Source organism: Pelophylax lessonae (assembly GCF_965119305.1).
Source record: "Pelophylax lessonae genome assembly, chromosome: 4".
NCBI classification, from domain to species: domain Eukaryota; kingdom Metazoa; phylum Chordata; class Amphibia; order Anura; family Ranidae; genus Pelophylax; species Pelophylax lessonae.
Window position 1 is genome coordinate 258,082,596 of NC_138771.1, and position 15,355 is coordinate 258,097,950.

The following is a 15,355-nucleotide window of genomic DNA, read 5'->3' on the forward strand; positions in this document are numbered from 1 at the left end:
TATTTTTTTACAGCAAAAAATTATTAATTTTTTTTTTCATAAATCAGCCAGAACTGACAGCAGCCGGTAAATACATGTCTAATACATATAGGGTCCATTCACACATCTGTAAAATGGGTCAGACCCATTGATTTTCAATTCCAGTCTGAAAAATTAGGCATTCACAGCACAGGGTAAAGAAGTAAAAGTCGGCCATTCCAGGCCCCAAAATTAGCCCACATGTGTTTATCTGACAGCTAATAAAGTAGTATTCTGTGGCTGAAGGTACATTAGGCATTCACTGGATACAGAAGTGTCGGCCATAAAAGGCCCCAAAAATTAGCCCACATGGGTTTAACTGACAGCAAAGAATGTAGTGTATTTGATGGCTGGAGGTACAGTAGGCATTCACAGTATACCGAAGTAAGTGTCGGCCTGTATAGGCTCCAAAAATTAGCTCACAAGGGTTGAACTGACAGCAAAGAACGTAGTATTTGATGGCTAGAGGTACATTAGGCGTTCACAGGATACAGAAGTAAGTGTCGGTCTGTATAGGCTCCAAAAATTAGCTCACATGGGTTGAACTGACAGCAAAGAGCGTAGTATTTGATGGCTGGAGGTACATTAGGTGTTCACAGGATACAGAAGTAAGTGTCGGCCTGTATAGGCCCCAAAAATTAGCCCACATGGGTTTACCTGACAGCAAAGAATGTAGTGTATTTGATGGCTGGAGATACAGTAGGCATTCACAGTAGACAGAAGTAAGTGTCGGCCTGCTGTATAGGCTCCAAAAATTAGCTCACATGGGTTGAACTGACAGCAAAGAACGTAGTGTTTGATGTCTAAAGGTACATTAGGCGTTCACAGGATACAGAAGTAAGTGTCGGCCTGTATAGGCCCCAAAAATTAGCCCACATGGGTTTAACTGACAGCAAAGAACGTAGTGTATTTGATGGCTGGAGGTACAATAGGCATTCACAGTATACTGAAGTAAGTGTCGGCCTGTATAGGCTCCAAAAAATTAGCTCACATGGGTTGAACTGACAGCAAAGAACGTAGTATTTGATGGCTAGAGATACATTAGGTGTTCACAGTATACAGAAGTAAGTGTCGGCCTGTATAGGCCCCAAAAATTAGCCCCCATGGGTTTAACTGACAGCAAAGAACGTAGTGTATTTGATGGCTGGAGGTACAGTAGGCATTCACAGTATACAGAAGTAAGTGTCGGCCTATATAGGCTCCAAAAATTAGCTCACATGGGTTGAACTGACAGCAAAGAACGTAGTATTTGATGGCTAGAGGTACATTAGGTGTTCACAGGATACAGAAGTAAGTGTCGGCCTGTATAGGCCCTAAAAATTAGCCCACATGGGTTTAACTGACAGCAAAGAACGTAGTGTATTTAATGGCTGGAGGTACAGTAGGCATTCACAGTATACTGAAGTAAGTGTCGGCCTGTATAGGCTCCAAAAATTAGCTCACATGGGTTGAACTGACAGCAAAGAACGTAGTATGTGATGGCTAGAGGTACATTAGGCGTTCACAGGATACAGAAGTAAGTGTCGGCCTGTATAGGCCCCAAAAATTAGCCCACATGGGTTTAACTGACAGCAAAGAACGTAGTGTATTTGATGGCTGGAGATACAGCAGACATTCAGATTATACATAAGTGTCGGCCTGTATAGGCTCCAAAAATTAGCTCACATGGGTTGAACTGACAACAAAGAACATAGTATTTGATGGCTGGAGGTACATTAGGCGTTCACAGAAAAAATAATTTTCGGCCCTGAAAGGCTCAAAAAAAAACCTCATAAAGGTTCATGGTCAGATTAAGGAGCGAGCCCAAACGCTAACCAGTCAACCATTACAGATATTTGGACCTAAAGGTTGTTTATACATCCATCAAAGGGAACTGGCTGCTACTACTCCAAATGACAGCTCAATATCTGTTCTTGGGTCAGAAGATGCCACTACATGTCACATTATAGTGCTCAGGCACACAGCTGGTCACATTGCCTATGTTCTCAGCTGCATAACAGCTGGGGGAAGAGCAGCAACAGTACACTGAGCTACCCAGTTAAAGGCTCTGCAGGGAGGGTGTGTCAGGACAAGTCTGATCATTGGATCAAGTTCCCAGCACAGCTATCTTCCATATCTTTATATGTGCGGACTGCATTGTCCACGTACGAGTAACGTAGGAGCAGGATATTCTGGATAAGAAGCTGAGGAGAGGTCTGATCCACCCATTTAAAGGGATCACAGGCGTTGGGGGTCCTTGTGACCTGCCATAATCTGGTAAGAGGCAACGTGTGGCACACCCCAGCACCTGGAGCACTATAGATCTAAACAATCAAGTTTACACAAGCACTCCTTTGTTGCATGAATTGCTCAGGATTACCAAATATATTAGAGACACTTTAATCACATTTTTTAGAGCACTGTAAATCTAATGTTGATATAATTTAAAGGTATATATCACTTGTGATTTAATTTATTTGTGGATGCACTATGAAGCACTTTTCCTAATATGCAATAATCTTTGCACAAGTAAAGGTTAGCACTTGCACCTTAATTTACTAAGTTGATGCACTAGTAAGCACTTTGATTTGCAATAATTTTTTTTTTTTTTTTTTTGCACCAAGTACAGTACAGCACGTGCACTTTTACTATAATATTGATTATATAATTTTATTGGATTTTTATGAAAATAATTTAGAATTTGTATTTAGCACTATAAAAGATTACCAGCGCCTTTTTACCAATTATATACATCAAAAATTTGCCATTCAATGGACATGAAATGCCTTTTATGCCGCTGTATGTAGCTAATCCAAGGCATAGGAATTGCTGTGGGTGGATGGTGGTCTGGCGGATATTTGTGGCCTGGCATGAGGAATTTCAATGAAACATGGTCTACTGGTCACATGTGTTGAATTCCTCAGAGATCCATGCCTCAATCATTTTTATAAATGTGAGGTAGTCTACACTGTCATGAGCTAGGCGAGTGCGCTTATCGGTCACGATCCCCCCCTCCTGCGCTGAACGTCCTTTCGGACAGGACACTGGACGGGGGGCAAGCCAACATTTCCATTGCAAATTGTACAAGCTCTGGCTCAGAGCGTCCACATCGGCCTGATGTAGTCGGACACCTGTCGGTCTAGGTGTTCCTTGTTGCTGGATCTGGAGTACAGCTGTCGATGGTTCGGCTGAAAGAAGGATCTCATATCTGAAGTGACCAAGACCTCTTCAAACCACCCTCTTCTTTCAGGAGATGTTGGATTGCTACCCGCAACTTCCTCTGCCAGCGCACAGAAAAGCAGAATGCAGCATTTTCTGCAGCAAGGCCTGGAATACCTGCATTCTGAAGGCCCTCTGTGATTGTGGTAACATTTCCGCCATTTTGTGTTTTTACCATGGGTCTAAGTACCTTGCCACCCGATACTGCTCCTTGGCCTTTATGCGTTTTATACGGGATCCTCCTTAAAACACTGGAGCATGTAGGCCCCCATTCGCACTAAACTGGAAGCGGTGTAGTGGCCTGCTTCCACCTCATCATCCAGGATAATGTCGTTCTCGTTCTCCTCCCCCCATCCACGGATAACACCAGGGATCCCAGAAAGGTTTAAACATGCTCTTCTTGCTCCTCCTCATCCCCCTCAGCACCATCCTCCTCTGACTCCTCTTCAGACTTCTGCTGTTGATTTGTCTCAGATGCAGTAGCACCCCCTGGGAATTCATCCAACATTGCGACTTCCTCATCTTCCTGCTCCTGCTCCCCGACGGCTTAATCAATGACACGACGCAATGCACGCACCAGAAAGAAGGCGTAAGGTATGATGTCACTTATGGCACCCTGGCCGTGACTTACCAGTTTGGTGATCTCATCGAATGGCCAAAGAAGTCTGCATGCGTCCCACATGAGTAGCCACTGGTGAGGTGAAAAAAACCCAAGCTCCCTAGAACCTGTCCTGCTGCCGAGTTCAAACAGGTAGTCATTAACTGCAAATTCCTGCTGGAGAAGCCTATCGAGCATATGCAAGGTTAAGTTCCATCGCGTCGGGCAGTCACAAATAAGATGCTTGAGGGGCAGATTGTGTCGCCGCTGAATGTCAGCAAGGCGAGCCATGCAAGGCGAGCCATGGCTGTGTAAGATCTTCTGAAATGGCCCCAGATTTTCCTGGTCTGCCGCAAGACATCCTGGACCCCAGGGTATTTGGCAATGAATCGCTGCACCACCAAGTTCAGGACGTGTGCCATGCATGGCATGTGTGTTATTTTTCCCTGTTTCAGCGCGCTCAGCAGATTGGCACCATTGTCGCACACCACGTTACCAACTGTCAAATTCAGCGGTGTCAGCCACTGATCTGCCTGTGAATGCAAAGCTGAAAGGAGTGCAGGACCAGTGTGGCTCTTGGCTTCCAGGCACAACAGACGCAGCACAGCATGGCAACGTTTCACCTGGCATGTGGAATAGGTTCTGGGGATCTTGGGCAGCGCAGTAGAAGAGACGGTAGCAGTGGAAGAGGAGGAGTCAGCTGAGGAGGAGAAGGAGGATGGAGGAGGAGGAGGAGAAGAAGAGGCAGGCCTGCTTGCAATCCATGGCGGTACAACTAATTCTACACGGGTGCCACGGGTTATATGCTTGATGACCGTCAGAAGGTTCACCCAGTGGGCAGTAAAAGTGATATACCTTCCCTGCCCGTGTTTGCTAGACCATGTGTCTGTGGTCAGAGGTATCTTGGCACCAACACTGTGTGCCAGAGATATATTCACTTGCCGCTGAACATGGCCATACAGCTCTGGAATGCCCTTCTGTGAGAAATATTTCCTGCCTGGGACCTTTCATTGTGGTGTTCCAATGGCCACAAATTTACGAAAGGCCTCCGAGTCCACCAGTGGATATGGCAGTAGTTGGCGGGCTATCAGTTCCGACAAGCCAGCAGTCAAACGTTGGGCAAGAGGGTCATCCGGCGTCATCATTTTTTTCCGCTCCAACATTTGGACCACAGAAGCCTGCCTTTTCCAGAACAACGTGACGACGGCATCATGGAAGGTGGAGTGGAAAGCAAAACTGAGGAGAGAGGAGAAGGAGAGAGGAGGAGAAGGAGATGGAGAAGGGGCTGGACGGTGAGAGCCTGGAGTGTGGCTTTGTGGGTTCTGACGGTGTTGCTCCCACTGGGCTCGGTGATAGTTCAGGTGCCTTCTTAATGCGGTTGTCCCTAGGTGAGTGTTCGGCTTACCTCGACTTACACATTGACTGCAAAGGCTGCAGATGGCAGCACTGTTGTCAGCAACGGACACATTAAAAAAAGCCCACACTGCTGAGCCATGTGCCGGTGTCCTGGGAGCGCCAGATGTGACTGCACATGGTTATTGGCTCGCTTCTGATACATTTGCAGTCTGCTTTGTCCCTCTTGTGCAATGCAACTTCTGCCTGCCTCTCCTCCCTATTTGCTGGTCCGTCTCTCCCTCTTTACTCCCTTCCTCTTCCTCTCTTGTGGCCACCCACGTGACGTCCATAGACTCGTCAACATCCACATCACCTTCCCCACCACTAACATTCGAGATCTCGGAGTAGGCAGCAACAGCGGGGACCAACCACCGTGGGCTGATCTGGGTACTGTCGTCAGACTGCTGAGTGGCGGCTGTTGCTACCTCCTCTTCCTGATCCGATTCAAACAATGGCTGTTCATCGCAAATGTCTTGTGATGGATCGGAAAATAATTCCAGTGACTCAAGCGGAGGGTATGTGGTGGTGGTGGTGTCTTTGGGGGTGCACACAGCAGAGCGTGAAGAGGGTCCAGATAGAGAGGATGAGGAGGGTGCAGAAGAGGAAGGCTTCAATATGTGGTATTGGGGGGCCACTGGTCTATCACACCAGTTGTTGAAAAAATTGGCCAGTGAGTTTGGCACTGTGTGTACCAGACTTAACTCAGAAAAAGAGGCAATTTTGTTGCAGGACACAAATACACTTGTAAAAGTATACTCAGATAACACCCCACTTCAATATGTGGTATTTGGGGGCCACTGATCTATCACACCAGTTGTTCAAAAAATTGGCTAGTAACTGTTTTCACTGTGTGTAGCACTGTCAACACAGCAAGAGAGGCCACATTTTTGCAGGACTAACATACACTCTTAGAAAAGTATACTGTAAAATAACACCCCACTTCAATATGTGGTATTGGGGGGCCACTGGTCTATCACACCAATTGTTAAAAAAATTGGCCAGTGAGTTTGGCACTGTGTGTACCAGACTTAACTCAGCAAAAGAGGCAATATTGTTGCAGGACACAAATACACTTGTAAAAGTATACTCAGATAACACCCCGCTTCAATGTGTGGTATTGGGGGGCCACCGATTTATTACAACAGTTCTACAAATAATTGGCCAGTAACTGTTGTCACTGTGTGTAGCACAGTAAACACAACAAGAGAGGCCACATTTTTGCAGGACTAAAATACACTCTTAGAAAAGTATACTGTTAAATAACACCCCACTTCAATATGTGGTATTGGGGGGCCACTGGTCTATCACACCAGTTGTTGAAAAAATTGGCCAGGGAGTTTGGCACTGTGTGTATCAGACTTAACTCAGCAAAAGAGGCAATATTGTTGCAGGACACAAATACACTTGTAAAAGTATACTTAGATAACACCCTGATTCAATATGTGGTATTGGGGGGCCACTGGTCTATCACACCAGTTGTTCTAAAAATTGGCCAGGGAGTTTGGCTCTGTTTTTAACATTGCTGCAGCAACGTTCAGTCACCACACCTGTCAAAACGCTGCACAGTGCACAATAATACTACTAATCCACTATTATATGCATAAAATTTTGCAGCCCTTTAAATGACTTTTGTGGACATTAACAGAACGATTTCTGTCACTGCAGATGCTGATCTTTAACTGCCCCTAAAGCACAGACTGGATACCTGACCCTGTACTGAAGAGACTGTAATAGACCTATACTGACATTGCAGCCCTTTAAATTACTTTTGTGGACATTAACAGAGCGATTTCTGTCACTGCTGATGCAGATCTCTAACTGCCCCTAAAGCACAGACTGGATACCTGACCCTATACTGAAGAGACTGTACTAGAACTATACCGACATTGCAGCTCTTTAAATTACTTTTGTGGACATTAACAGAGCGATTTCTGTCACTGCAGATGCCGATTTCTAACTGCCCCCTAAAGCACAGACTGGATACCTGACCCTATACTGAAGAGACTGTAATAGACCTTTACCGACATTGCAGCCCTTTAAATGACTTTTGGGTGGACATTAACAGAGCGATTTCTGTCATGGCAGATGCCGATTTCTAACTGCCCCTAAAGCACAGACTGGAAACCTGTCCCTATACTGAAGAGAGACTGGACCTATACCGAAATACCAGCCCTGAAAAGGACTTTTGTGGACATTAACAGAGCGATTTGTGTGACTGCAGCCGATCTCTAACTGCCCCTAAAGCACCGACTGGACACCTGCCCCTAACCTGAAAAGATACTAGTAGACCTATACCGAAATACCAGCCCTGAAAAGGACTTTTGTGGATCTTCACAGAGCTATTTGTGTCTGGCAATCTCTCCCTCATGAGCACAGCAGACCTCTCCCTACACTGGCAAAAAGCGGAATGTGAAATGGCCGACAGCTCAGGTCTATTTATAGGGTAGGGGGCATGTCCATGTGATGAAATGTTTCAATTGGCTGACCCATTCCACCTGACGGCTGTGTCATGGGTCAACGTTCTCCCCAATGTAAACTAATATGGCTGCTGTGAACGACGCCATGTGTTCGCAAAATTGGGGGGTAGCGAACAAGCAAAATTTGCCACGAACTGACCGCCGGGCGAACTGCAAGGCCATCTCTAATTGTCACACTTGACATCTCTTTTTGGGGGCATACAGTGTCAAACTATTATTGCAGTGTATATACAGTGAGGGAAAAATGCTGATTTTGTACATTTGTCAACTGACAAAAAAATGATCAGTCTATAATTTTAATGGTATGTTTATTTTAACAGTGAGAGACAGAATAAAAAAAATATCCAGTAAAATGCATTTCAAAAAAGTAATAAATTGATTTGCATTTTAATGAGTGAAATAAGTATCTGATCCTCTATCAATCAGCAAGATTTCTGCCTCCTAGGCGTCTTCTTTACAGGTAATGAGCTGAGATTGGGAGCACTCTCTTAAAGGGAGTGCTCCTAATCTCAGCTTGTTACCTGTATTAAAGACACCTGTCCACAGAAGCAATCAATCAGATTCCAATATCTCCACCATGGCCAAGACCAAAGAGCTGCCCAAGGATGTGAGGGACAAGATTGCAGACCTTCACAGGGCTGGAATGTGCAACAAGATCATCACCAAGTGGCTCGTGAGAGGGTAACAGCAGTTGGTGTGATTACTCCCAAATGGAAGAAATACAAAAAAACTGTCAATCTCCCTCGGTCTGGGGCTCCATGCAAAATCTCACCTCGTGGAGTTTCAATGATAATGAGAACAGTGAGGAATCAGCTCAGAACTACAGTACCTTGTCAATGATCTCAAGGAAGCTTGGACCATAGTCACCGAGAAAACAGTGGGTAACATACTACGCCATGAAGGACTGAAATCCTGAAGTGCCCACAAGGTCCCCGTGCTCAAGAAAGCACATGTACAGGCCCGTTTGAAGTTTGTTAATGAACATCTGAATGATTCCGAGGAGAACTTGGTGAAAGTGTTTTGGTCAGATGAGACCAAAATCAACTCAACTTGCCATGTTTGGAGGAGGAGCAATGCTGCCTATGACCCCAAGAATACAACCCTCAAACATTGAGGTAGAAATTGTTGAGGTGCTAAGAGGACAGGACAACTTCACCGCATCAAAGGGACAATCAACAGGGCCATGTGCGTCAAATCTTGGGTGAGAAGCTCCTTCCCTCAGCCAGGGCATTAAAAATGGGTCATGGATGGGTATTCTAGCATGACAATGACCCAAAACACACAGCCAAGGCCACAAAGGAGTGGCTCAAGAAGAAGGAAATTAAGGTCATGGAGTGGCCTAGCCAATCTCCAGACCTTAATCATATGGAAAATGTGTGGAGGGAGCTGAAGGTCTGAGTTACCAAACATCAGCCTCCAAACCTTAAAGACTTGGAGAGGATCTGCGAAGAGGAGTGGGACAAAATCCAGAAATGTGTGCAAACCAGGTGGCCGACTACAAGAATCATCTGACCTCTGTAATTGCCAACAAGGGTTTTGCCACCAAGTACTAAGTCAATACTAAGTACTAAGTACTAGGTCATGTTTTGCGAAGGGGTCAAATACTTATTTCACTCAATAAAATGCAAATCAATTTATAACTTTTTTTAAATGCATTTTTCTGGATATTTTTGTTTTTATTCTGTTTCTCACTGTTATAAACACCTACCATTAAAATTAGAGACAGATCATTTCTTTGTCAGTTGGCAAACATACAAAATTAGCAGTTGATAAAATACTTTTTTCCCTCACTGTTGGGTATTTTTGGTCAATGTAGAATGTGTAACTGTCTTGTGCCATCATCCTCCACTTCTGCACGCTTTTATATCACCAAATATTGACACACATCATTGTACCATTATATGTTTGGTGCAGATTATGGAACTTTATGAGTGAAAAGTTGAATTTTTTTAACAATTGCTGCACTAGTTGTGTCTTTTAATTCAAATGCTTTAAATAAAAAATAGCAGGCTTCCATGAACCAAATACAGTATTTGGAGTAACTTACAAAAATGGATTTTGAATACACTAGCTTAGTTGGAAACCTCTGTATTTTTGTAGCAGGGGGAGAAATCAGAGGACAGATATTACACTTTAGGTACTTTCTACATAGTACATTGTAGACTTTTATATTTTTTTTTGTAGTAGCATTGCAAGTTTCCTTTAAAACCCTCTCTAGCTATTTTATTGGCATTTTAAATTTAATAGTCAACTTTAAAACTGTCAGAACTGTCAAATCATTAAATTTGTTCCTTATTATTCTGTACATCCCATATTTGTATCTCTGGTCTAAAGCTCAGAGATGGTAGCAAACTGTACATTATAGACTTGCATGTATTTTTCTTTTAGTATATAATAAATATATATTTTTCAGTTTTTACTTTTCAAGCTATGCCACAGCATGGTAGAATAACATTTTACCTGTGTATTGAATTACAGGTCTTAGAAATTAAATACTGTATATATATTTTATCTAATTACTGATTGTATGATATGCGCTGACATTTCTGGCAAAAATGTATTTGGCTATTTCTACACCAAGTCTAGTTAGAATGAAAAAAATGTGCCCTGAAAGGTCATTAGGGGAAGTCTTAAAAGTTAAGTGAAATCACAAATGATGAGTTTAGAAAAGAATGTATGGAATGTACAGTACTGTATTTCAACCCCAACCAAGAACATTTCTCACTTAAAAATGTTTTGTCTTGATTCCAAAAGTGCAAAAAAAATACCTGTTTACCCTATCAGAAATTCAGTGTGTTTGTAACTTTCACGCTGGGTTCACACTGCCGCATGGAGAGGATCACAGCAGGGGTCCGGTGCATCACTGTTCACTTTCCCTGTTCACTATTTCAGGTCCGATATCAGTCCAAATTTTTGGCTGAATTTGGACCTGAAGTAGACCAGAAGACGCACAGGACTCCTGTGCAATTTGCACTGGAGCCTCTCCAGAGATGTGTGAACCGGCTCCATAGAGGACCAGTCACAATCCCCTGACATGCAAATTGAATGCGTGGAAACCAGCATCTAATTCGCAATAGTGTGAACCCAGCCTCAGTATTTTCTACTCCTACCAAATTTCCTGTCCTTGGGAGACAACACTGTTTATCCATAGATACAATACATTGAGTGAGTGTTGTTATCCTAGGACAGCAGGTATGTTACTGGCAAGATAACCAATGTAATATAGAGTATAAAAAAATAAAAGCCTAAAAAAGAAAACAAATGCAGTCATTACATTTTGTATAAGAACTGGTAAGCTGCAATACTTTCTATTTTCTTGGGTTTAGATAAACTTTTTTTGAACGTCACTAAAAGGTGACCAGCATTTCAAATGTGAGATTTGTATCAGCTGAAATAAGTTCCAAAACATTTTTGCCTCCTTGATAATAAATGTTAATAAACAAGAATATGCATACACAATACAGGATTAAATGTTATGTGTTTTCTGAATTCTCATAAAGATCACTGTTACTAGTTAATAAAGGAGAAACATTTGACTTTGGCAATTTTTTCCCCAAGTATTGACTTAGCCAATATAGAAAAGCAATATAAATCATTTTATTATGCATGTATATATTACATTGTATAACTCTCAAAATATTTGTCATTGTTTTATAGAAATAGCAATCACTGCTAGACAATCTGTATACTAATACAATGAGGTTATGCATACTGTATTTTCAGTACTGGCTCACATGAGATCTTAAGTATTGTTTTTCCATCCTTATCACACTGATTGTCATAAATAGTCATTGTGCTTTTCCATAATGCCCACTCTTGATCTAACAGCAGTTGAAATACAAACCCTGGACAGTAACGATAAGCATGCTGGAGGACACAGGCTACTTTACAACCATGCAAGAAATATAGGTTGAAAAATATACAGAAACATCAACATGCGCTATGTATATAACACTTTTCCTGGGAAGCCAGGATATAATTGTACAGTTCTTGTGATTTCTTTTGAAAAAAATGTTCTTCAGGTTCGAAAAAGAGCCAAGTGCAAAAATAGAGAAAGGCACATTGTGCCCTATTTTGCTGTTTTCAATAAATTTTACAGCATGCATTCTGGTCTTTCTCAAGAAGTAGGACTCTAGGTTCTCATATGCATCAAAGAACAGTCCACAGTTTATTGTTTCAATGTTCTTCGTAACCATTGAAAGAGTTCTTCCCTGTATAGTCGCTGCCATCGTACATTAGCATCGACAGTTTCCAATGCCCTAGCCAAAGGAGCCACAGCTGATCCCACTTTATGGAGTTGTATAAAGTTTTTTAGCTGAAAAACAAAATAAAAATAATGATTATTATTCACAACTACATTTAAAGTAGTTTGCATACAAAACCATTACTATAATCTTTTTATTGGTCATTTAAATTTTTATGGTAAAATGTACCTAAATCCAACACATTTTTTTAATGGTCACCAAACAAACAGAGGACTATAATCTCCCTAGTAGAGACACAAAGAGGAATAAAAAACTGACAATGGGTTTTAATCCCTCACCACAAAAAAAGAGATGGATTTTCATTAATACAGTATATGCTAATTTATAATTATTCTGATTTAATATTCTCATTCTTTCATTTTCTTTACACTTAACTGGTTGCATAATTTGGGCATGCTAGACACATCCAAAAAAAAAAAAACTTCACAGGACATGTGTAGCATGTCCAGTGTCTCTGCCAGTGGCGGCAGGTGCATTGGGGGCGCAGGGGCGCCGCCCCCCCCCTATCCATGCATCCAGCCCCCTAATCTGCATGCGGGGCGCTGGACGCATGGAGTTCAATGGGGCTTTTTTTTTTAGTCACCTGATTAGAGCCAGAGGTAAGTGCACTGGTCTGGGGGGGGGGGGAGGGCTTGGCATGTTGTTCACTCTGCATTGAAAGGGGCACGCTGGCATCTCTGCATTAAAAGGGGGAACGCTGGCATCTCTGCATTGAAAGGGGGCACACTAGCATCTCTGCATTGAAAGGGGGCACACTGGTATCTCTGCATTGAATGGGGGCACACTGGCATATCTGCATTGAATGGGGGCACGCTGGCATCTCTGCATTGAAAGGGGGCACACTGGCATCTCTGCATTGAAAGGGGGCACGCTGGCATCTCTGCATTGAAAGGGGGCACGCTGGTATCTTTGCATTGAATGGGGCAAACTGGTATCTCTGCATTGAATGGGGGCAAGCTGGCATTTCTGCATTGAATGGGGGCACGTTGGCATCTCTGCATTGAATGGGGGCATGCTGGTATCTCTGCATTGAAAGGGGGCACGCTGGTATCAATGCAATGAAATGGGGCACTCTGGCATCTCTGCATTGAAAGGGGGCACGATGATCTCTGCATTGAAGGGGGCACGCTGGTATCTCTGCATTAACAGGGGGCACGCTGGCATCTGTGCATTGAAAGGGGGCACGCTGGTCTCTGTGCATTGAAAGTGGGCCCACTAGCATCTCTGCATTTAAAGGGGGCACGCTGGCATCTCTGCATTGAAAGGGGGCACAGTGATCTCTGTGCATTGAAATGGGGCACGCTGGTCTCTATGCATTGAAAGGGGGAACGCTGGTCTCTGTGCATTGAAAGGGGGCACGCAGGTCCCTGTGCATTGAAAGGGGGCGCGCTGGTCTCTGTGCATTGAAAGGGGGCACGCTGGTCTCTGTGCATTGAAAGGGGGCACGCTAGTCCCTGTGCATTGAAAGGGGGCACACTAGCCCCTGTGCATTGAAAGGGGGCACGCTGGTCTCTCTGCATTGAAAGTGGGCACGCTATGCCTTAATTACTGAAGGCCCCTTTCACACTTTTGTGACCTCAAAGTCACGCAATCTTTTTACAGCGTTTTTTGCCGCAAAGCAATGCCATTTTTCTGTTTGCGCCCCCCCCCAAAAATTTTGAGCACCAGCCGCCACTGCTGGGATTCCCTCCTCCCAGTATATGGCAATTTTCAGCTTTGATAAATCCAATTTGGCATTGCTGTATACTCAGAGATAGTGTTGGCAGCTTCAGCTGTCAAAAAATCACTCTGAATCAGTGTTTATAAACAACACTGCTCCAGAAGCAAATATAGAAAGATACAAAGTAACATGCTGTTACTTTTGTATCATTTTGTTCATTCACCTGCATATGGAAGGTATGAACTTTAATCTGCAGATGTCAGTTAACCACTTGCCGACCGCTCATGTTGCTGCTACTGTTGCAGAGTGGCTCCCTCTCTCGGCAGCGGTTTAGACACAGCAGGAGTCGGGCCAGGGGAGGAGATGCGGTGATCACCGCTGCTCTTCCCCGATCATCGGGGAAAGACTGAGGAAATCAGCTCGCTTGTGTAAACAAAGCAGGCGGATCTCCTCTGTGACAGGCAGGGACACACCTGTGATCTGTGTCTGTGCCACACAACCCACTCCCCCCACACACGTCAGTAAGCATGAGGCATACATTTAACCCATTGATCACCAACAGTGTTAACCCCTTCCCTGCCAGTGTCATTATTGCAGAAACAGTGCATATTTATAGCACTGATTCCTGAAGTAATGTCACTGGTCCCAGTTAGAGGTCCGATCTGTCCACCGCAATGTTGCAGTCCCGCAAAAAAATCGTAGATCGCCGCCATTACTTGTAAAAATAATAAACAAAAAATATGACAAATCTTTCCCGTAGTTAGTAAACGCGATAACTTTTGCGCAAACCAATCAAAATACGCTTATTGTGATTTTTTTTACCAAAAATATGTAGCAGAAAACAAATTGGCCAAAATTTTTTAAAAAATTTGATTTGTACATTTTTTTGGGGGGAATGTTATATATCAGAATGTGAAAAATATTGTTTTTTTCTTTCAAAATTGTCGCTTTTTTTTTTCAAAAATTAAAAATTGCACAGGTGATTAAATACCACCAAAAGAAATCTCTATTTGTGGTGGGAATAGGACATTAATTTAATTTGGGTACAGCTTTGCACGACTGCGCAATTGTCAGTTAAAGTCGCGCAGTGCCAAGTTGAAAAAAGTGGCCTGGACGTTCAGCAGGAAAGTCCTCTAGTCTTAAAAGTGGTTAAAGCCCTCAACATTTAATAAAATGTTTCTCTGTTTAACCCCTTAATAATACTAAGTCAGTCCTTATTAACTCCTTATTCTCCTCCTGCATTTGATTATCACTTTCCTGCTGATTTTTTTTTTTTTTTTGTTTCTTTTTTTATAACCATTATTATTGAAAATTTTTTGTTTAGTTTGTTAATATTTGTATACATTTAACATATAATTACACATTTGCCATTTAATACCTTTGCAATGCTTTGTGCCAGAATCAAATTGTTTGTGTCATTTTAAGCAGGGCAAATTGCAGAATATGATATGCACTTTTTATCTGCAGTATCTGCAGTAACATTATTTATTTTTAAATTAACACTGCTCAAAAAGAAGAAAAAGTGTGTATTGTTTCGTTTTGTAGCATTTTATTGTCTAGGGATTGTAGAGAAAAATTATTGTTGCAAAACAATATCATGAAAAGGCCTTTTTTTGTCGTTAAAAAAACATTACCTTGTTATCTTTAGTAATGACATAGATATCACTGAATAAACAGATCCATGGCAGAAATTTAAAAATTGCTCTGGTCCATAAGAAGTGAACAGGTGTGAGAGGCGAAGTGG

General features: G+C 42.8%; 1 protein-coding gene across 1 annotated transcript in view; it reads right to left on the reverse strand.

Moving 5' to 3' along the window:
• Positions 1-11,261: 11,261 nt before the first annotated feature.
• Positions 11,262-15,355, reverse strand: part of TRHDE (thyrotropin releasing hormone degrading enzyme) — a 1,069,075-nt gene continuing 1,064,981 nt past the window's right edge. The window contains exon 19 of the mRNA XM_082253105.1: positions 11,262-12,001. Within this exon, the coding sequence (XP_082109231.1) occupies positions 11,855-12,001 (147 nt within the window). The 3' untranslated portion in view covers positions 11,262-11,854. The remainder of the gene's footprint in view (positions 12,002-15,355) is intronic.